At 41.1% G+C, this 25,267-nt stretch overlaps 1 protein-coding gene across 1 annotated transcript in view; it reads right to left on the bottom strand.

Annotated features, from left to right (window-relative positions):
• Nucleotides 1–25,267, bottom strand: part of LOC126176703 (uncharacterized) — a 244,902-nt gene that overhangs the window by 147,264 nt on the left and 72,371 nt on the right. The window contains exon 3 of the mRNA XM_049923870.1: nucleotides 8,836–8,930. Within this exon, the coding sequence (XP_049779827.1) occupies nucleotides 8,836–8,930 (95 nt within the window). The remainder of the gene's footprint in view (nucleotides 1–8,835; nucleotides 8,931–25,267) is intronic.

Genomic DNA, 25,267 nt, shown 5'->3' with positions numbered 1-25,267 from the left:
CATTTGGTTCCTGCATGGGCACGTCTCCTGGTGGCGTCAGTGCTTGTGCTGGCACCGATATGATGGTGAGAGGGGTGAGCGGACTGCGTTGTGGGTAATGAGAGATTCCAGTATCCCGAGTGTCAGGTAGAGCCGAAGGTGGTGTAGCGGTATCCGGAACAGGCGTTGCCGGCACACGAGGCTTAAGCTGGTCCGAATGACGCACTGCAACACCTGTGTCTGTCTAGATTTCATACAGGTGTTGGCCACGGTGCCGTAAGATACGGCTAGGACTCCATTTTGGCTGCCTGCCATAACCCCATACCCATACAAGGTCGTGGGTGGTGAACCGGCCAAGTGAAGGCACCTGCGGCCGTGCGGTGGAAGGTTGCAGAAGATGAAATAGCGTACGGGGCTGTCGCCCATGTAAGAGCTCAGCCGGGCTGTGGTTGCCCATGGGGGTGAAACGGTAAGAAGCCAGAAATTGGAGAAGTGCATCATCAGCAGCAGAAGAAGTCAGGAGTTTCCTCATCTGAGCCTTAAATGTGCAGACCAGTCGTTCAGCCTCACCATTTGACTGTGGATGGAACGGAGGTGCCGTGACATGCATAACGCGATGACAGGCACAAAAATCCGCAAAATCGGAAGAGGCAAATTGCGGACCATTATCAGTAACAATAGCAGAGGGAAGGCCTTCCAAAGATAAAATGCGAGATAGAGCATTGGTGGTTGCTGCGGTGGTAGGCGACGTGCAATGGACAATGAAAGGAAAGATAGAGTAGGCATCAATAATGAGAAGCCAATAAGTACCTAAAAAAGGTCCCACAAAGTCAGCATGAATACACTCCCAGGGCTTCTCAGGTGAAGGCCATGGTGCCAAAGATGACTTCGGGGCGGCGGCGTGTGATGCACAAGGGCTGCAGGTAGCGACCATGTGTGTGACTTCAGAGTCGATGCCGGGCCAGTTCACATGACGGCGCGCCAGAGGGTTTTTGCGAGAGACACCCTAGTGCCCTTGTTGAAAGAGGTGCAAGACCAAAGCACGCAAAGACACAGGTACCACAACACTCACATTTTTGGTGGAAAGGAGGATAACACCGTCTCTAACCGTGAGGCGGTAACGCAAAGCGTAGTAGTTCCACAACGGATCAGAAGTCTTAGCGGACGGACGATCTGGCCAACCCTTCTGAATACAGCATAAAACCAGGGAGAGGGTAGGGTCAGAACAGTTTGCTGAAGCATACGAATACCATCCCGAGAGAGTTGAAACCCCAAGTACGTGATAGATGCCTGGAAAAATTTTGATTTCTGAAGATCACACTTAAGACCGGCAGTCTGTAAGACATGAAAAAGTGTGCAGAGATTTTGAAGATGTTCATCAGTGGTGGAGCCAGTGACAACAATGTTGTCCTGGTAATTTATACACCCAGGGACAGTGAGCAATAATTGTTCCAAGAATCGCTGAAAGAGAGCAGGGGCACTGGCAACCCTGAATGGCAATCGTTAGTATTGATAGAGGCCAAAAGGCGTGTTAAGGACCAGAAACTGCTGGGAAGCAGCGTCGAGAGGAAGTTGGTGATAAGCTTCTGACAGGTCAAGTTTAGAAAAATACTAGCCTCTGGCAAGTTTAGTGAACAATTCTTCAGGTTGAGGCATAGGGTAAGTGTCAATAAGGCATTGAGCATTTACAGTGGCTTTGAAATCGCCACAGAGATGAATATCACCATTTGGCTTAGCAACGACAACAACAGGAGAGGACCACTCACTGGAAGTGACAGGAAGCAAGACCTCTGAAGCAGTGAGACAATCCATCTCCCATTTGACCTGATCACAAAGGGCCACAGGAATGGGCCGAGCCCGAAAAAACTGAGGCTAAGCAATGGGTTTGAGCGTGATATGAGCTACAAAGTCGTTTGTACAGCCTAACCCAGGAGAAAAAAGGTACGAAAATGTCATTGACAAGGAATCCAATTGAGCATTAGGAATAGCATCAGAGGCGATACTGACAGAGTCATCTATGGAGAACCCAAAATCGTGAAAGGCATTGAAACCAAAAAGATTCTTCGCTTACTATGGTCGACCACAAATATGGGAACAGTGGGAACGACAGTTTTGTAAGATACCTCAGCATCAAATTGTCCCAAGAGAGAAATCTTCTGTTTATTGTAAGTCCGTAATTGCCTAGTGACAGGTGACAGGATTGGAGAACCCAACTGAAGATATGTCTGAGAATTGATGATAGTGGCAGCAGAACCAGTATCCACCTGCATGCGAACATCTCGACCAAGTATTTGGACAGTGAGGAATAACTTCCCTGAAAGGGAAGAAGTACAATTGACAGACAACACAGAATCAGAATCAGTACCATGTACATGAACATCATGTTTGCAGTTGAATTTGCAAATGGATGACACATGAACCTTTTTTTTTTTTTTTCATTTGTGACACACGGCCCAACGTTGTGGACAATCTTATCGTGAATGTTTTGTAAAACACTGCGCACATGAAGGAAGTTGCCGTGGGTTTTGCTGCAGTTTGTTTACGGTTAGGCCAAGGCTGTGCTTGGGAGCATACTGTGGCCGTGTGGGGACACGCCACACTCTTTGGCAACATCGCACAGAAGTTGTATTTCCCTGACGTTGCCCCATGCCTCTATTTGTGCTCTAGCGGTGCAAGAAATTTCAAAAGACTGAGTGATGGATAGAACTTCATCTAGATTCAGATTTGCCAACTGAAGGGCACGTTGCCTAACTTCTTTGTCGGGTGCCGATCGGATAATAGCATCCCGTACCATGGAATCGGTGTAGGATTCTTTGTGAACGTCAGCAACAAATTGACACTTTCTACTGAGGCCATGAAGTTCAGCAGCCCAAGTGCGATAGGATTGATTCAGTTGTTTTTGACAAATGATAAAAGGCAACATGAGAGGCTACCACATGCATTTGCTTTTGAAAATAGACAGACAGAAGTGAGCACATTTCAGCAAAGGACAAAGACGCAGGATCTTTCAAAGGAGCCAATTGCGACAACAACCGATACATTTGAGGTGAAATTCATGAAAGGAACAGAGACTTACATGTTTGTTTGTCCACGACATGAAATGCCAAGAAGTGCTGTCGAAGACATTTTTTGTAATCAGACCATTCTTCCGCCGTCTTGTCATAACGAGGAAAAGGAGGTAGAGACAACGACGAGAGACACCCCGCATTTGATGCTGTGACAAAATCATGAATCACATTTGTGAGAAGCATTTGCTGTTCTATGAGACCTTGCAATAGTTGCTCTAAATTACCCATGGAAACATGTGGGTCAACGATGGAAAAGAAAAATCACTACCTCGTCGCCAATTGTTATAACTTCAAGTTGAACAAATATATTTCAAGGAAGACACAATACATGAAAGTCACAGATCAAGTAAACAGAGTAAGACATGTGTACACTTTAACAGTCAAATCATAACTGAGTCGGAGTCTAGCGGCCGCTGGCTGGTGGCCGCTTAGGTAGAGGACGCGCGCAACTGCGCGGCGGCACTTTAAAAGACCGGCGAGTCACAACAGCTACAACACTAGGAGAAAGGATGATCTTCACTACTCAAGGTTAAATCTAACTTTGACTCAAAAGGGGGTAAATTATGCTGCCACGAAAGTCTTTCGTCACTTACCTAATAGCATCAAAAGTCTGACAGATAGTCATATAGCATTTAAAAGGAAATTAAAAGAATTTCTTAAGGGCAACTCCTTCTACTCATTAGATGAATTTTTGGATATAATAAGTGGGTAATTTCCCCAACCCCCATTAAAAAAATTAAAAATATTAAGTGTAATGTAATATTTTGTGTAATATAATATCTTGTATAGACACCTTTTATTAACCTGACACGTTCCACATCATTACGAAGTGTCGTATTCATGATCTATGGAACAAGTACTAATCTAATCTCTAATCTAATCTAAACTGGAACAAACTAATAGTAGTTTAATACTTGATTATTAGTGGTAATGATGATGATGATGATGATGATGATGATGATGATGATGATGATGATAACTTACTCTTCATGGACAATTTCTTATGAGTGCAAATTTGTGATAATTGATGTCTGTGGCATTAAATGTATGGACAAGTGTGAAAAGATTCTCAAATCTTCAATGACATTAGGGCTTAGTTTTCTACTTTAGCTATTTCTCCACCTACTCTGGTTGATGTAGCAACATAGAGAAAAAAATTGCATGAAAAATAAATGAAAATTTGAAAACTTATAAATATTTGTAAACTGTGTGATTATTGCATATAAATGGTTATGTGTTCCCAATACATAAAGTAAGAACACCTTATAGGCAACTCATATTAGGAACAAAGAATACATTATGTTAATTAATGAAGCTTATATATGTATTTTTCTAACACAGTAGGGATTCTTATATGGATATCACAGAGTATTTTCTCACTAATGAGTTTTGTAGCTGACAACTTGAGCTTCTCGAAAAAGAAAATGGCATCATTTGCATTTGTAACCTGCATGAGATTGATCAATTTTATTTTTTCTGCTTCAAAGTGTGAGAGGTTGAGGTGATGTGAATCGTGTAACTTTGAACAAAGTATTGACTTGGCTAAGAAATATAAAAGTGTAGGAAAATAAAAAAAAACATCCATCTAGTTGCAGTGCAATCCATAACAATGTTACAACAGGCAGTAAGCAATAAGGTGTGGGCATGGACAGCAATTGCCAAAGCCTTACTCCTGATCTTCACGGCTCCTAGGTTTCATATTTGCAATTAACTGGAATGCAGACCTTTTCTGTTTTTATTTTATATTTTAAGTGTATAGTCTTGTGAGTTGTTTGATGGTGTTCCTTATCAATTCCAATATTTTAAGATCAAACCAATCTATTCATTTCTGTACTACACCCATTATATTTATTTTTTATTTATTTAATTATTTAATATAAATAATTTTGTTGGATTTTGTCTTAGTATATTTTATAGAATCAATTTTTTAAATTATAGTTTATTGGTAATGTACGTGTTTTCTGAAATATTATATAATTGAAATAATAATGAATATATAATGAATTTAACATATTCTAGACTTCATTTGCAATTGCCATGTACCCGCTCTACTGTTCCTCCCAGTGCCTAGATCACTCTTCCTGAAAGCTGGAACAGATGTCCTACTAATCTATTTTTCTTGTCAGGGCCACCAAAACACTTTTTTTCTCACCTGTTCGTTTTAGTACTTCTTCATTTTGTATTTATTTAACAGGGTATCCACATACAGCACACACACTGACTCTCTCTCTCTCTCTCTCTCTCTCTCTCTCTCTCTCTCTCTCTCTCTCTCTGTCTGTCTGCTGTCTGTGTCTCTCTCACTCTCTACATGGTGAACAGTTGAGCTTTCTGTTTCACTGAAGAATTGTTGAGTGTGTAATACCTCATATTTTGTGTGACAGGAGAGAGAAGGGAGAATTGTAAAAGTGTGTTAGTTAAAAATAGATGTAGAAATAAATGGAATGTGAATAATAATGAAACGTGAATCAGTCAACAGACCAGTAAAAAATTCATCAGAGATGTCCTCAATGTAAATATAACAACCACACATTTATTTGAATGAACATCATGTGATATATTCATTAAGAAAATTTGCTATTTTTATAAAACATCTGAGAAATTTGATAATATGGCACAATATTATGACCATGATCAATAAAATATACATTCTCACTAACTATACAAGTCCTTGACAAAAGCAAGTTGTCATAAATTGTTATGTGATGTGTGGTATACTTTTAAGTGCCTTATGCATTAATCTAATGCACTTACATTGGTGTAACATATACAGGGTGAGTCACCTAACGTTACCGCTGGATGTATTTTGTAAACCACATCAAATACTGACGAACCGATTCCACAGACCAAACATGAGGAGAGGGGCTAGTGTAATTGGTTAATACAAACCATACAAAAATGCACAGAAGTATGTTTTTTAACACAAACCTGCATTTTTAAATGGAACCACGTTAGTTTTGCTAGCACATCTGAACATATAAACACATACGTAATCAGTGCCATTTGTTGCATTGTAAAATGTTAATTACATCCGGAGATATCATAACCTAAAGTTGACGCTTGAAACCTCTGACGTTCAGTTGCGTGTTGTAACAAACATGGGCCATGGTCGGCGAGCAGCATCTGCAGGGACATGTTTACGATGACGACCGTGTTTACAAGTGTGGCTGTAGTGCACTGTTGTGGTTTGGTCTAGCTGTCGCAGTGTCCTCATGCAGCGCTTGCTGCTATTGTTATTCTGCATTCATCTCCACACACAGACCAACTGCAGTACACCGTGTTACCAGACGTCTGTGATAGTGTAGTGTTGTAGGAACTGTGACCATGGTGTATTCGAACTCTGAAAAAGTGGAGATGATACTCATCTATGGCAAGTGTCGACAAAATGCAGCTGAGGCCTGCAGGTTGTATGCAGAACGGTACCCGGACAGAGAGCATCCAACGTGCCGCACATTGCAAAACATCTACCGCCAACTGTATGCAGCAGGTATGGTCGTAGCACGCAAACGGGTCCGTAACAGGCCCATCACAGGAGAAGCGGGTACAGTTGGTGTGTTAGCTGCTGTTGCCATGAACCCACACATGAGTACACTGGACATTGCGAGAGCCGGTGGACTGAGTCAAAGTAGTGTAATGCGCATACTGCATTGTCACCGCTTTCACCCATTTCATGTGTCGCTACATCAGCAATTACAAGGTGATGACTTTAATCATCGAGTGCAATTCTGTCAATGGGCATTAACAGAGAATGCGTTGCAGTTCTACCTGTTTACCGATGAAGCAGGTTTCACAAACCATGGGGCAGTGAATCTACGGAACATGCATTACTGGTCCGTGGACAATCCTCGCTGGCTCAGACAGGTAGAGTGACAGCGACCTTGGATTGTAAATGTATAGTGCGAAATCATTGGCGACCACCTCATTGGTCCTCACTTCATTGCAGGGGCCCAAACAGCTGCAACATACATCGCGTTTCTACAGAATGATCTGCCAACGTTGCTCGAAAATGTCCCACTGGAAACGCATAGATGTATGTGGTATCAGCATGATGGTGCACCTGCACATTCCGCAATTAACACTAGGCTGACCCTTGACAGGATGTTCGACAAGCCTTTCATAGGACGTGGAGTACGCATAAATTGGCCAGCCCATTCTCCTGATCTTACACCTCTGGACTTCTTTCTGTGGGGTACGTCAAAGGAGAATGTGTACCGTGATATGCCTACAACCCCAGAGGATATGAAACAACATATTGTGGCAGCCTGCGGCGACATTACACCAGATGTACCGCGGCGTGTACGACATTCATTACACCAGAGATTGCAATTGTGTGCAGCAAATGATGGCCACCACATTGAACATCTATTGGCCTGACATGTTGGGACACATTCTGTTCCACTCCGTAATTGAAAATGGAAACCACGTGTGTACGTGTACCTCACCCCTCATGGTAATGTACATGTGCGTCAGTGAAAAAGACCAATAAAAAGGTGTTAGCATGTGGACGTAATGTGCTGTTCCAGTCTCTTCTGTACCTAAGGTCCATCACCATTCCCTTTGGTTCCCTACGTAATTCAGTGCTCTCTGATACACACGATCGAACAGCGGAGGAGTGGTACTCAAGCGTCAACTTTAGGTTACAATATCTCCAGATGTAATTAACATTTTACAATGCAACAAACGGCACTGATTATGTATTTGTTTATATTTTCAGATGTGCTAACAAAACTAATGGGGTTCCATTTAAAAAAAACGTAGGTTTGTGTTAAAAAACATACTTCCATGCATTTTTTTATAGTTTGTATTAACCAATTACACTAGCCCCTGTCCTCACGTTCGGTCTGTGGAATCGATTTGTCAGTATTTGATGTGGTTTACGAAATATATCCAGCAGTAATGTTAGGTGACTCACCCCATATAAAAGGAAGTTCGTACTGCTCATAGAACATGATTTCTGGTTAAAAAGACTTTTAGACAATGTCACATATCAGATAGGGATCATTGCTGTGTCTTTTAAAATGCCTATTCCACAGATAAGCTTACCTTCTTGATCTTCCCAAAGATAAGACAATATTGTTTATAGCTACAGCCAACTTTCTTTATGCTGCTACTTATTATCTCCCTATCAATTTGTTGTCAGTTATTTGAAGCCATCTTGAAAATAAAATGTGATGTGATATGCTTTAGTGTAAATTCTGTATAAGTTTTGGAAAAAAACTGTTTATTGATTTGTCCACTTTCTGTTTTATTTCAAGGAAAGTAAAAATTGTGCAAAATTGTGTGAAGTCATAAAAATTCTTGTATTGTATGTAAAGTGGAGTCATTCTCTTTGTTTGTGTAATCTGAAAGTTTGACATTTTTGTAATGGTAACTGACATATTATTTCCCTCAATAGTATATTCTATAAAACATATGCAAGAGGTACTGGGTTAAATTGAGGGAGGGAGATATTCAAATTTAACCACTTGATGGCTGGAACAACAAGTTACCTATATTTAGGTTTTTCTTTGACCAGTATAACAAGAAAGTTCTAATCGCTGCTTCATTCAACAAGTTATTCATTTACGTCCTTCAGATACCTCATGCTGATGGCCTACAACATATTTAACTAACCAATTTACATTGAGTAGTGGTACTGCATTCTGCTGAACAGTTTCTAAAATCTATTTAAATTTTATAGTCTGAACCAACAAAATACATTTTACATGAATATTAATGCTATTAACATGCAGTATCAGATATAGTTTTAGATGTCATGAAAATAATCAGAATGTTTAAAGAGAATACTCACCTCATTGTTGAGCCGTACTTTGATCCAATACCTGACCGACTTAGCTGTTTCAAAATTTTTTCCCATTTTTTCCCATGCACAACAGAAAAAGATACCTTGAAAAGAAAATTCAACAGGTGAAAATATAAAAATCTGATCTAAAGGTAAGATAGATGACTAATATAAAAAATTAAATCTTTGGCATGGCTGGACTTCCCTTTTAAAAACTTAAAGCTTTGGTATGATTGGAATTCCCTTCAGTTGAATCAATTTATTAATCAATAGGGGGGTTTGGAATAATAAGAGGGGTTTGGAATAATATTTGACTGCATTATTTCTTATAGTTTTAAACAGCTATTATTTATAGTAGAAGGAAAATTATACTACAGGTAAGCAGTAACAAGAATTTTTATTATTTTACAGGTTTATGTTGTTTTTAAGGTAAAATGTAAATAAATCCCTAATCCCAAACAAAATAACAATTATAGTGACTGAGATCAGCACTTTTTGAAATAAAATGGAAATTTAGTGACTACTTGGTGACATCTGCTGTCACCACAGCCATTGGTTTCAAGGCACATGCAGGAAGATTATGTTCTATGTCATGTGCATGGCAAGAACAGTGTGGAAGTTAACTATTGTGGTGTTCGAATGTTGGGAGTACTGCATTGTATCTCAGTACAGCCATGCTATTCTTAAGTTTTTGTTTTGTCATGTAATAGACACTCCATATACTGATTCCTTATGAGATATTCACACTCACTCACAAACTTATTTTTCTGTCAAAGAGTTTTCAAGTTTATTTGCTCAGAATTACTATAGTAATCAAACATGTTGTATCATGAGTTTCAAAGCAGTGAACAACTTCTGCATCCAGTAAAATTATTCCCTCCAGAACATTACCTGTTTATGTTAATAGAACAGGTAAAGGCTAAAGTCAGCTGGCCAAATACCAAGTGCCAAGTACAGTGCAACAGTACCACAGCAGCACAAATGTCTTTAGCACATGCCAATTATGATGCCCTCATGATCAAGGTCAAGCTACTATGCTGTTGATAAAATATCGATATATTTATATATATCGATATTTTTCCAAAAATATTGTTATCTACCAGTGAAATTTTTTTTCCACAACATATTGATATCAAAACTGCAATATCAAACACCATTTTTTTTGATAAATATTTTGAATTATTCTTTTGAAACTGTAGTAGAACACAATTTTACTTTCACTGTGTGAAGGAGTCTTACTACTTTTTGAGCTTTCATCATGTCCAGTGTTTCCTCTTTCACTATGTGAAGCAAGTACAGGTGGCACAAAGAAAAAGCCCAACTGCATCCAGTCTTTCTCTTTCACTGTGTGAAGCAAGTATAGGTGGCACAAAGAAGAAGCTCAACTGCACTGGGTGGTGGTGGTGTGAATGGAATAATACAGTGTGCTATTTCTTCACATCAGCATTCTTCAAAAACAGTTACTGGAAATGATGAACAAAAATCTAAATGACAAGATTGATCTTTGTGGTGGATGAGGACAGGTTAGGGGAAATACTGATGTAATCGGTGTTGAGTGCTACCAAAAGAAATTGCAACTTTTAACTTCATCACACAATTTTGACACTACAACTGCTATGTCACTGGCATTGACAAAAATGAAAAAACAGGGAAGTCGTCATAAAGTGTTCTGGACAAATCTGATATGTGATGTAACCAAATGACCACTTACATGCAGTTACCATTGTTAACATTGATTATTGCCAAGTGTGAACATTCATCATTTTCCTTTCAGTTTGAGCTCTAAGGGGAATAGGCAGGCTGCTAACTTGTTGATGTACAGAAATCTAATAATAAATTAATACTTAAATATACAGCTCTAAAACCAGCATTGTGTTTATAATATGTAGCCAATATTTTTATAGGCCTACATTGATATTTTTTTATATATTGAGGGCAATAATGATATTTTTTCAAATATTTATATGTATCAGGTTCCTGATATTTTTAAAAATATCAACAGTCCTCAACAGTCCTACTATGCACACAGGTTAGCATGTTAATGTCACAGAACAGTGAAGAGGACGACTGCAGGCATTATCACAGACATTTTAGGAGTTGGTCTGCCAGCAGTACCAAATCATGCTGAGAGCAGCTGGTGGCTTGGTACCATCATCATTTTGGAGAGCAAGCAAGGAAATGTATCACACCATGCAGCTATGCTACATGCCCATAACAGGTAGTCCTAGAAGTAGCTGGCCACCGGTCATCATCAAAGCATCCCTATGCTAGTGATCTAGCACTGGTTTGAAGTTTCTCATTGATATTGGATGTGGCCTGAGCATTCTCCCAAGATTTCTGAGGCACTGCTGCAGGTCAACCACTGTACTCTGCATAGTAGCAGTCAACAACTCAACCATAGCTATGTATGGGATGTGTAGTTTGGAATTCACTCTAGGACTGCCTCACCCACTCTGCTGGAACTTTACCCTCACAGAAATTGCAGAGGTGATCATTGCTGCTGATCTTTTTACTCACTATAACCTTCTGTCTCAGCTGGCTGAAAGTGTCACATGGCTTGCAGACTCCAGGTTCCACCACAGTACCACCTGTCACAGTGTGAAGTTAATCCAGACACAAGAAGGTGCGTACCACATTCTGCTTAGTGATTAACCAAATTTAACTACGCTATCTGGCACTTTGAAACAGATGCAGCAAAATATGGTACATCATATAGAGACAACAGCTTGACCGCCCATCTTGTGCAGCCATGACATATGATGCCTGATCGATTCAGCATGCCAAAAGCAGAATTTAACACCATGTTGTTCAAAGGTACTATCAGAACATTAAGCAGTCCATGGTCCTGCACTTTGTGCCTTGTGTCTAAGAAGAATGAATCTTGATGCCCTTGCAGAGATTACCACAAACTGAATGTAAGAATAGTACCTGATAGGTATCTTGTGCTATTGCTGTGAGGTAACAAGCACACTCTGCATGGCACAACCATCTTTAGTGTCCTAGAGTGTGCTAAAGCATATATCACATATCAGAGGCTGAGATGGATATTCCTAAAACAGTTGTCATGACAGCTTTTGGACTTTTTGAGAATATGTTCATGACAATCAGACTGAGGAACACAGCACAGACTTTGCAGAGGTTTGTAGATTCAGTCCTCCAAGGCCTTCCATTCTGCTTCTCATATCTAGATGATGTGCTAGTGCCTTCAGCTGACAAGGAGCCACACCGGCAACACTGGCAAGAGGTATTTAATTCCCTGGAATATTACAACACTGTTCTTAACACAGCCAAGTGCATTTTTGGACTGCCGGAAGTAACCTTTTTGAGGCACAAGGTCTCTTCAGCTGGTTCCCTGCCTCTGATGGAAAAAATAGATGCAATAAGGTGCATGTCTAAGCCCTCTTCAATCATAGAATTATGCAGATTCTTAGGTGTGCTGGTGTAAGCTGTTGCCAGCAGACCGGTCAGCAAAGATGTAATGTGAAGATCAATAGTAGGCGCTGGATCAAGCGCGCTTATTATGAGAGAGGCCAGAGGCACACTGACAAGTGACATACCACGAACACCATCTTGACAGCACACTGCCAATGCCCTCTTGACAGCTGTTGACTGCCGGGTCTCACTCACTAACTCACACTCCAGTTTGGTGTCCGTCAGTTTGAATGCAGTGCAGGCTCAGTTCACATCAGAAGTTACAACAGTACAAAGTGACCATATTACTGTAATAGCAAGATTACCCATATTGTCTGTGGTGGAACTCTTACTGCTGAGCTTATACCACAACACATGGGCTCTATTCAAGGTACGTAAATACTTCAAGTTCATGTAAATAAATAATGCACATGTGTTTTTGTGTTGTAGAAAGAGGATACCAGCCACCCATGACAACATCCTCTCACTCGTTTCCTTATGGTACAAGACTCTACAGTGGCGACAAGGATAGTTCAGTGGTGATCAAAGATAATCAACTTGGCTGAAGATTTTGCTTACTTCTCTTGTGTTTTAGCTTGCAGAGGTGATCATCTTCAAGTATTTCCATTTGATAACTTGTTGTTTTCTTACATGTATTCCAGGAGGGGAGCCTAGAACTAATCAAATTTTCTCTTTTCAGAGGCCTTGCTTGCTTTTTGCTATAACATATTTGTGTAAACCATGAATTCCCACCTCCTCCACCGACTGCCCCCACATCTCAGCCACAGACAGCCAATGTGATGGATCTAACACAAGGTTTTCAGTTTCAGAACCAACAAATTGCTGCCTTGTTGATGACGGTACAACTACTGGCTGCATAAGCTACATCAGCCACACAACCACCAACCAACAAACCAGACCAACACCCCCCCCCCCCCCCCCCCCCCCCAAAGTGCCGCCAAACAGCATACCAACGTTCCAGCAATTTAACAAATCAGAAGAGGAAGGTATTGAATACCTGACTTAGTTCCAAGCACATTGTCATGTTCATCATGTTCAGGGTAGTGTAAAGATGCAATACTTCCTTTCGACTGTGGGGGTCCACAGTGTTCAGGTTAACACAAGAACTATTCCCAACTGCGTCTTCTGATGAATTCAGCTTGGAAAAAGTAATTACTGCATTAACTGAATACTATGACCAGCAAGTCCAAGTAGCTGCAGCTAGATATCAGTTCTTTTGCTTGAAGAAAATCCAGGACAGACATACCACCAGTAGTACACAGAATTATTGAGTATGATTAGGAACTGTAAATTTAAGTGTAGTTGTGGCAACTTTTACAGTGATTTAATGATTCAGTATGCAATAATGTTCAATGTCCCAGATAATAGAATACAGGGACAGATCTTAAACTACTCTGATCCATCACTTCCCCAAGTATTGCAAATCTTAGAGCAATATGATCTGTAAATCTTAGAGCAATATGATTCGGGTGTCATAGCAGTTGATAAGTTTGACAAGGCCCTAATTTGTTGGGTCAAGTTGCCCTTTGTTTGCATCCACCTCAAGCTGCCACAAAAATGGGTGCATACACAGCCATGTAGACATGTAAACAGGCCTGTGAATTTAGTGAAGTCTTGCCCTAGATATTTCGCTCTCCATAAAAGACAAGATTGCCCATCATGTAACACAGTCTGTTACATATGTAGAAAAAAGGCCATGTCCAAGCAGTTTGTTTGAAATGGCACAAAAATGTCAATTTTGGCCAGTCCCAGAAAAAAACAGGCTCATGCACATGCAGTGAATGCTGTGTTTTCAGCACCTGCAACAGATTCTGACAAAAGTAAGATTAAGGTTGTGCCTCCTTGTCACCCTAGTGCTGTGCAACAATGTTCTAGCAAACTATTTGTCTCATTATGAATTGCTAGCCATTGTACTACCCTTCAGTTAGACACACATGCCTCAGTAACTTTCGTTAATCATGCCACGTACAAACAGCTAGGCTCACTACGCTTTTCTAGATCTAACGAGCACGTCATACCTTACAACAGACAGGAAATTCCAGCTCTTGGACAGTGTACTTTGCCTACCACTTACAGATCTCACATTAGGACAGTAAATTTTACTAGACCTATGTTGAAGTCATAAGACAGTGAGAACATATTTGGTTTAGTTGTCTTTGATTTGTTTGGGCTTAGCATCCAAGACAATGTGCTTTCAGTATCTGCACTTGAACTAAAAGACAATGTAGCTACTTGCTTAAAGAATTTCCTGAACTATTTTCAGAAGGAATGGACAAAGCTAATAACTCTGTAGCGCATATTACATTGAGAGACAAGTTTTTCTGGGCCTGCCCTGTTCCAATTACTTTAACAGACAAAGAAGGCAGTGAACTGACAGAATTCCAAGATAATGGTGTAATTGCTCCCATTCAAGCTAGTCAGTGGCCAAGTCTTCTCGTTTTGTTGCCTAAGCCTTCTGGCCACACTCGCATTTGTGCTGATTTCAAGTCTACAGTCAACCCACAGACAGTGTTTAACACTTATCCATTACCTGGCCCTCAGAAACTCACAGACAGGCTTGGTGCAGGACATTACTTTTCTAAGATAGATTTGTGAGATACCCACATGCAAATTCTATTGAGTGAAGTGAAATACACACTTAGGGCTGTTCAAGTATTTGCATTTGCCCTTCAGCAGTGCTTCCGCACCCACCATTCTTCAATATTACTTGGAACAGCTGAATGAAAAAGTTACATTTTGTTCAAATTACCTTGACAGTATTGTTGTGTCAGGTCATACAACATAGGAACACATTGTCATTTTGCATACTCTTTTTTGAGTGTTGTCAGAAGCAGGACTCAATTGTCATCTCAAAAAGTGTGACCTTTTTCAAACTGAACTACAGGGAGTGCACCCACTCCAGTCTCATTTGCTTGCAATCCGTGACCTGCCTGTTCCTTGCAATGTGTTTGAATTGCAGTCTGTACTAAGCAAGGTGACATACTACATTCGGTTCATACTGAATGCCGCTCAGAGCATGTCCCCATTGCATCACTTGCATCGGAAAAATGTACCTTTTGTGTTGACTAATGACTGTCAAGGCACATTTCAGAAACTCAAAAATGCTTTGCTCAGTGACAGATGTTTAGTGCATTATGACCTTGCCAAGCCAGTAGTTTTACAAGTTGATGCTTCTTCCTATGGAATCAGCACTGTGCTTTCCAACAGAATTGGTGCACAAGACAGACCTATTGCTTTTGCCTCAAAGTTGTTAACTCAAACCCAGTGCAATTATTCTCAAATAGAAAAAGAAGCTATTGCTGTTGTGTATGATGTGACCAAACTTCATCACCATATGTGTGGTTGTAAGTTCTATTTAGTGACAGATCACAAGTCCTTGTTTCATTCATCAAAGCCTGTTCCAACATACACTGCTCAAAAATTGCAATGTTGGACTTTGCTGCTTTTGTAGTGTCAGTATGAAATTGTGTACAGACCAATGGCAAAGCATGGCAATGCAGACGACCTATCTCTCCTTCCAGTTGGTCCATAATCTGATATTAATGCATCTGCCACACCTTGTTGTCAAATCAATGCACAGGACTCTGAATTGCTGGAATCTTTTCCCTTCCACTACAGAAAAATTGCACAGGCCACAGAAGAAGACGCAGATCTCAAGATTTTGTTGTATTACATTCGCACATCTCAGCCTTGTTCATTGAACAGTACCTAGGACTCAGTAGTGCACCGATATTTTGCACATTGGTGCAACCTTTCAGTTCAACAGGGTGTCATTCTAGTTCAAAATGACTGTGGACATCACGTGTGCTTCTTCCCAAAGTGTTGCAAAAATGTGTTGCAGTTGCTCCACCAAGGACATTGAGGAATTCTTCATACTAAACAGCACGATGGCACTGTACGTGGCAGGGCATGGATGCCCATATTGAACAGATGACGTCACAATGTCGTGCATGCATGGACAACCAATCAGCTCTGCCACAGAAATTCTCAGCTTGGTCTAAGACTCAGTTGCCATTGAAACAAGAGCACATTACCTTTGCAGGACCATTTTGGAACACTCATTGGCTCATAATCTACATCTACATCTACATCCATACTCCGCAAGCCACCTGACGGTGTGTCGCGGAGGGTACCTTGAGTACCTCTATCGGTTCTCCCTTCTATTCCAGTCTCGTGTTGTTCGTGGAAAGAAGGATTGTCGCTATACTTCTGTGTGGGCTCTAATCACTCTGATTTTATCCTCATGGTCTCTTCGTGAGATATACGTAGGAGGGAGCAATATACTGCTTGACTCTTCGGTGAAGGTATGTTCTCGAAACTTCAACAAAAGCCCGTACCGAGCTACTGAGCGTCTCTCCTGCAGAGTCTTCCACTGGAGTTTATCTATCATCTCCGTAAAGCTTTCACGATTACTAAATGATCCTGTAACAAAGTGCGCTGCTCTCCGTTGGATCTTCTCTATCTCTTCTATCAGCCCTATCTGGTATGGATTCCACACTGCTGAGCAGTATTCAAGCAGTGGGTGAACAAGCGTACTGTAACCTACTTCCTTTGTTTTCAGATTGCTTTTCCTTAGGATTCTTCCAATGAATCTGCTTTACCAACAATCAACTTTATATGGTCATTCCATTTTAAATCACTCCTAATGCGTACTCCCAGATAATTTATGGAATTAACAGCTTCCAGTTGCTGATCTGCTATTTTGTAGCTAAATATAAGGGATCTATCTTTCTATGTATTCACAGCACATTACACTTGTCTACATTGAGATTCAATTGCCATTCCCTGCACCATGCGTCAATTCGCCACAGATCCTCCTGCATTGCAGTACAATTTTCCATTGTTACAACCTCTTGATATACCACAGCATCATCCGCAAAAAGCCTCAGTGAACTTCCGATGTCATCCACAAGGTCATTTATGTATGTTGTGAATAGCAACGGTCCTACGACACTCCCCTGTGGCACACCTGAAATCACTCTTACTTCGGAAGACTTCTCTCCATTGAGAATGACATGCTGCATTCTGTTATCTAGGAATTCTTCAATCCAATCACACAATTGGTGTGATAGTCCATATGCTCTTACTTTGTTCATTAAATGACTGTGGGGAACTATATCGAACTCCTTGCGAAAGTCAAGAAACAGGGCATCTACCTGGGAACCCGTGTCTATGGCCCTCTGAGTCTCGTGAACGAATAGCGCGAGCTGGGTTTCACACGACCTTCTTTTTCGAAACCCATGCTGATTTCTACAGAGTAGATTTCTAGTCTCCAGAAAAGTCATTATACTTGAACATAATACGTGTTCCAAAATTGTACAACTGATCGACATTAGAGATATAGGTCTATAGTTCTGCACATCTGTTCGACGTCCCTTCTTGAAAACGGGGATGACCTGTGCCCTTTTCCAATCCTTTGGAATGCTACGCTCTTCTAGAGACCTACCGTACACCGCTGTAAGAAGGGGGGCAAGTTCCTTCACGTACTCTGTGTAAAATAATGGTAGACTGTTTTAGCAAGTTCCCATTTGCGGTGCCTATCGCTTCTACCACATCACATAGCTCCATTCAATGCTGTCCTCCGTATTTTGCATAGAGTGTCTGCCAGAAGTTCTTGTGTCAGATAACAGACCACAGTTCACTTCACGTGACTATGAATAGTTTTGGGAAAGAAACAACATTTGCCATCTAACAAGTGCTCTGTTTCACCTGCAGTCCAACAAAGAAGCAGAATGCTTTGTACACACTTTTAAACTAAAGATGGCCAGGCTTCGCACCAGCCAGACATGGGAACAGGTGCTGCAACTCTTTCTTGCCTCCTATCGCTCCCACCTATGAGACGGACCATCACTGGTGGAAATTCTGCATGGCCACCACCATCGGACAGTGCTCCACATGCTGCACTTACCACAGCATCCAGCACCACCAATGGTCTGCAAGTATTCCTTTGTGCTATGCAATCTCAACATTTGTCATCTAACAAGTGCTCTGTTTCACCTGCACTCCAACAGAGAAGCAGAATGCTTCATACACACTTTTAAACAACAGATGGCCAAGCTTCGCACCACTCAGACATGGGAACAGGTGCTGCAACTCTTTCTTGTCTCCTATCGTTCCCATCCACGAGACGGACCATCACCGGTGAAACTTATGCATGGCCGCCACCATCGGACAGTGGTCCACATGCTGCACTCACCACAGCATCCAGCACCACCAATGGTCCACAAGTATTGCTTTGTGCTTTTCAGGGTTTATGGAAACTGTGGGTGCTGGGAAAGAGGTGTGATCCAGGAACACATTGGCTCTTTTATGTACTTGACTGCAGGTGCCGGCAGTTTGCAGCACTGCCACCAGAACCAAATTTGTGCACGTCATTTCCCCTGTGATTCTGCTGATTCTCTTCCCTCATGGGACCATGTGACCTTCGCAGCCACCTGCTGGTGCCACCAGGGCATGCCAGGAGGAGTGGATGGATGGTGATCCCTTGCCCCGCTGTTCCCGCTCACTGACCCGAAGGACGTGGACCAGTTGTCGCCATCGCCATAGCCGTCATCACCCCAGAACATGCCCTCAGGCCTGCACATTTGCCCTTGCAGCAGTTTTGCTGTTGCCTCACAAGCCATATAGCAGGGTGCAGTTGAGGGTATGCCATCCTCCACAGTCACTGCTCCTGGCTCATCTCTATCTCAAGTGCCCTGTCTCCCTCCCTGTTGTCATTCACATCCTCCCAACATGACAACAGTGTGGCATTTTTGGAGGGAGAGGGAGGGAGGAGGAAGGAATGTGCTGGTGTAAGCTGATGCCAGCACACTGGTCAGCTAAGAAGTAGAGTGAAGATCAATAGTAGGCACTGGATCAAGCATACCTATCATGAGAGAGGCCAGAGATACACTGACAAGTGGTACGTCGCCAACGCCCTCTTGACAGCATATATTTAGGCCACTGCCACTGTCTGCAGGGTCTCACTCACTAACTCACACTCCAGTTTGTCATCTGTCAGTTTGAACGCAGTGTGGGGTCAGTTCACATCACAGTTACAACAGTACATAGCAACCAGATTAGTGTAATAGCAAGATTATACATATTGTCTGCAATAGGACTACTACTGATGAGCTTGTACCACAACACATAGACTCTATTCAAGATAACTAAATACTTCAAGTTAATGTAAATAAAGAACTGTATTAATCCACGTGTATTAATCCACATGTGCGTTTGTATTGTAGTAAGAGGATACCGGGCACCCATAACAACATCCTCTCCCTTGCTTCCTTGCGGTACAAGACTGTACATTACATATGTTAAATTTCTATTATTGTCACTTGCCGCACACTGCCAAATTGCAGGAACCATTGATGGCAGTGCTTGCACTGCCAAAGAGGAGAGGCAGTTGTTTGATAAAGTGGACAAAGGAAATGAACACCACCATTGATAATGTCAAAAAGAAAATGGCTACTGCAACACACCTCACACATGCAAAACTTATCACATCTTTAGCTTTGGTCATTGTCACACATCAAACAGCTATCAGTGCAGCATTTCAACAATATGTAGAAGGTGCCTGGCAGCCACTAACATTATTTTCAATGAGTCTGTCACTATTGTATATGAAATGGGGCACTTACGACTGTGAGTTGTTGGCAGTGTATGAAACCATTAAGTACTTCTGGCCACAGATTGAGTCTTTCTGACATGTTCCACACCCACAAGAATCATCTCATTTTTCGGGTCCATGGAAAAAAAACTGAATCTAATCTAATCTCTGATCTTGCATGTTTGGTATATTTATTGATCTTAGGTCCTTGATCCATGCATTCAAATGGAGAAGCACAAGTTACTCCCCACGCCAGTTCAACCAGCTCGAATTCATCAAACTGCCTTTTATGCATGAGTTATGTGATGAGCCATATAGATTTTATGGCATTGTGACAGGTGCAACAAAGTTATGATGAACTTCACACTCTCATAGATGATGCTGATTTGTCACTCCAATTGTGGTTGGTCAGCATCCCCAAGACAGAGGTGAAACTATACTGCAATATCTCCAAAGTCTTTCCCTGCACCAGCATTCTTCAGGTATGCATTTGATCATATTCACAATTTATGTGACACAGGGGTACAACCTATCTTCCATATCCTGTCTAAATGGAATGTGTGGCCAGGATTTGAGAAAGATTGTCAGCAATGGGCACGAGCCTGTCTTCAGTGTCAGAGAAGCAAAATATCCCACCACATCCACATGCCTATCAGTAATTTCCCAGATGTGATGGCACTTTTCACTCACTTACATCTGTAAGTGAGTGAATTGCAATGAGCAAACACGGAAGACCATGAAGTGGTAGTTCAGCAGAAATTCACATCATTGGAGCAGCAAAACTGGGAAGAAATGCAGAATGTGGTAGAAATTCTAAGAAGGTATATGCAGCTTTTTGTGGGACCACTGATGACCTCAAGCAGCTACAGATATCTGTTCACGATGATGGATCGGTACACATGCTGGCCAGAAGCAGTTCCTCTAAATAATGTTACAGCTGAGACTACAGCCTCACATTTTTCTACGTGGTTAGTGAGGTTCAAATGACCCCAGCATATCACCACTGATTGGGTATGAGAATTTGAGTTCAAAGTGTTCAATCAGCTCATCAAGTTCTGTGGGTACAAGCATCACAAGACCAGGTGCTACCACCCAGCCAGTAATGGGACGGAGCGCTGGCACCATTTATTGAAAGAAGCAATCACGTGTAATGACATGTCTTGGCCATTATTTCTGTTGGGTGTGAGGACAACATACAAACCGGGCATTGATTCCTCAGCCACTGAGCTGGGAGAAACACTGTGTCTCCCCACTGAATTTGCTGATACAAACATGCTCAATATCAGCCATGACCAACCAGAGTTCTTCCATCAGCTTTGTGAACACATCGCACAAGCTCATCCTTCACAAGCTTCAGACATGGCATGCCTTATTGTTGCATACCCCATAACTTTGAAACATGCACACACATCATGGTACACATGGAAGGAGTGAAGCCACTGTTACAGCTATCTTACACCAGTCCTCACTGCATAATGCAGTGAGGTCCATACATCTTGGGGTATTTTGTGGAATGGCAAAGAGTCTACGTTGCAATTAGTAGGATGGAGCCAGCATACATACTCCATGAGGCACCATCTTCTACAACCGATCAGTGACAGCCTCTGCCCCCAGTGCCTACAAACACTTCATCACCAGGCACAACCTCAGCTACCAGCATGGACAATCCACTCTGCATGCAGAGTGTGCTTCTCTGCACACTTCCTTGACACCAATGCTCTGCTTCCACTGAGGGGACTACTGTGGTGATGTCTGCTATACCATGGCCAGCAGTTTTGCAACACATATATGTTCTGTGTTGTGCACATGGCAAGTGCATTGTGGAAGTTAATTAGTGTAGTGCATTGTGTCTCAGTGCAGCTGTGCGTTTTTTTTTTTTTTTTTTTTATATATATATATATATATATATATATATATATATATATATATATATATATATATATATATATATATATATATATATGACAGACACTTCATGTACTGATTCCTTATGAGATATCCACACTTACTCGCATACTGATTTTTCTGTCAAAGATTTTTCAAGGTTTTTTTATTCAGAATCACTGTGGTAATCAAATCTGTTGTATTATGAGTTCCAAAGCAGTGAATAATTTCTACAGCCAATAAAATTGTTCCTTCCACAACATTGCCTGTTTATGTTAATAGAAAATTTAAAAGCAAAAGTTGTCGAGCCTCGCTGAGCCTAAAACTGACAGAAATATACATAGTTCTGCCTGTCTTAAAATTTAATATTTACATCTGAATAGTGACAATGCCATCACTCAGTTCTTCTAATTCTTGACTTTCTATTCAAACAGTACAAAGTCCAAGATGGAATACCAACAACATGGAAAGTATCAGTAATTATTACTCACCACACAGAGGAGGCACTGAGTCGCAGACAGGCACAGTGAAAAAAAATGCTAGAAACCTTTCAGCTTTTGGACAAAGTCGTTCCTCAGAAGGAGAAAAGTCACGCATTCTCACTAGAACAACTCACACACAGATGGCCACTGTCTCCAGGTGGTAAGGCAGTTGGCCTTAGCATCCAGAGACAGTGATCGCATGTGTGTGAATTGTTATTGTGTGAATGTGAGTGTCCTTCTGAAGCCAAAAAGGTGAAATACTTCTAGCATTCTTCTTCATTGTGCCTGTATTTGACTCAGATTTTTATTCAATCACCAGTACTGACATAATAAATTCAGTCACGATACAACTGGACATGCTGTGTTACCATTGTGATACTGAAGAGATCTGATCGAGGGCTGTCAGAAAACCATGAGTGAAATACTGGTACATGATCACATAATAATATAGGATATAATGGTCAGCAGTGCAACTGAGAAGATGACAGAAAATTTGAACCTTGTTTTCGAGGTCACAGAATTTACTGCAGACAGATTGGTGCCTACAGCCATCACAACATGTAGTGTGTAACCGTACAGAAAGGTGAATCAGCCGACAGGGAAAATAATCATAATACAAACAATGACCCTGGCATGCCATGGTATGACCAAAGCAAGTAAAACTATATCAAGTGCCTGTTGCTGTCTGGTTAGGAATGGATGGTACAGGACCAGCAGTTATGTCAACACACAAAACAGAAGGCATGGCTAAACTGATGAATGATTCAGAGCTGGAAATGATAAAGAGTCTATAATAGAAGCTGTTTTTGTTTGGAATTATAGTAGAAATTTTGGTAGACTCACTTAGGTGTGTGCTGGGTCACAGAAGCTATAAATGTAATGGCTAGACCATGGATGAAAAATACCAAGCTTTCCAGTGAATTATATGTTCATTGTGGATGCTGTGGGTGCAAAAAGTAAGATAATTAAAAGGACAAATCTTTATATTCTGTTGGTTATCTGAATTGCAATGAGCAAACACGGAAGACCATGAAGTGGTAGTTCAGCAGAAATTCACATCACTGGAGCAGCAAAACTGGGAAGAAATGCAGAATGTGGTAGAAATTCTAAGAAGGTATATGCAGCTTTTTTAAGAATGAACCAGGAATGATAAAGGCAGATAAATGTCTTCTGTAAATAAAAGAACATGAACCATTTTTTGTATGACCATAGTCAATGCTAAAGTCCATACATGGAGCAATGTAAAAGGAAACCTGGAAGATATAAGGATGGGAACTATCAGACAACCAGCCATTATAATAACCTATATTTTGTGGTGAAAAAGCAGCATAGTGACATCAGAATTGTACTGGATGTGTACCCAGTAAACAGTTCACACACTGATGTGACAAAAGTTATGGGATACCTCCTACTATCACATCAGACCTCCTTTGGCCTGGCATAGTGCAGCAAATCGATGCAACATGGGCTCAACAAGTCACTGGAAGTCTCCTGCAGAAATATTGATCCTTGCTGCCTCTATAGCCATCTATAATTGTTAAAGTGGTGCCAGTGCAGGATTTTGTGCATGAACTGACTCTCAATTATGTCCCTTAAATGTTCAATGGAATTTATGTCAGCCGATTTGGGTGGCCATGAAATCATTCATGCAAATTGTCCAGAATTTCATTGTTGTTTGGGAACATGAAGTCCATGAATGGCTGCAAATGGTCTGCAAGTAACCAAACATAACCATTTCATTGATGATTGGTTCAGTTGGACAAGAGGACCCAAGCCATTCCATTACGGAGCCACCACCAGCTTGCACAGTGCCTTGTTGGCAATTTGGGTTCATGGCTTTGTAGGATCTGTACAACAATTGAGCCTTACCATAAGCTCTTGCCAATTGAAATCAGGACTCCTCTGACCAGGCCACAGTTTTCCAGTTACCTAGGGTCCAACTAATATGGTCACAAGCTCAGGAGAGACACTGCAGGTGATGTCTTCTTATTAGCAAAGGCACCTGCATTGGTTGTCTGCTGCCATGGTCCATTAACACCATATTTCACCACACTGTCCTAACGGACATGTTATTTGTACATCCCACATCCATTTCTGTGGTTATTTCAAGTGGTGTTGCTTGTTTGTTAGCAATGAGAACTCTTCACAAACACTACCACTCTCTGGTCATTAAGTGAAGGATGTAAGCCACTGCATTGTCCATGGTGAGATGTAATCCCTGAAATTTGGTATTCTCATCAGACTCGTGACACTGTGGATCTTGGAATACTGGATTACATAATGATTTCTGAAATGGAATGTCCCATGCATCTAGCTCCAACTACCATTTCACATTCGAAGTCAGTTAATCCCTGTTGTGTGGCCATAATCACATTGGAAACCCTTTCACATAAATCACCTGAGTACAAATCACAGTTCTGCCAATGCATTACCCTTTTATACCTTGTGTACATGATACTACCACCATCTGTATATGTGCATATCACTACCCCTTGACTTAAGTCATCTCGTCATAATTTCATAGCAGGATGGACATGAAAACTTAGAAAAATGATTCCAGAAGTTCTGGAGTTTTAATAGTACTGATTTGAGAAAGTGGCCCTGGACAAAGATTCCATGCAGTGTGCAGCATTCTTGTGTGGAAGAAAGAGCTACGAAAACTGTGTACTACCATTTGGTTTGAATATTTTCACCTCAGCTTTCTTAAGATCATTGGACAAGGTTGTAGGTGAACAGTTAATTAAAAAGGTGCTCATACATGTAGATAACAGTTTGATGGCATCAGCATTGGAAGATAACAGAAAAAGTGCTGGCAACCTTTGTAAATAAGGATATAACTGTGAATTTATGAAAGTTGGAATTTGCAAAGGATGAAATTATGTTTATGGGATATAGGACATGCTTATAAAACTATATTTATTGAAAATTTTCACAGGTTAGCAGTATGAGTGTTGTGGACAACTTATAGCAAATCAGCATTTGTGATTCACAGTCACTGCTATAGAATAAATCTTCACAAATTTTAGTGAATATCATTGCAAACAAATGT

The sequence above is a fragment of the Schistocerca cancellata genome, chromosome 3 (genome assembly GCF_023864275.1).
Source record: "Schistocerca cancellata isolate TAMUIC-IGC-003103 chromosome 3, iqSchCanc2.1, whole genome shotgun sequence".
Classification (NCBI taxonomy): Eukaryota; Metazoa; Arthropoda; class Insecta; order Orthoptera; family Acrididae; genus Schistocerca; species Schistocerca cancellata.
The sequence above is the reverse complement of the archived record's forward strand: the minus strand, read 5'-3'. Positions and strand labels throughout refer to the sequence as shown.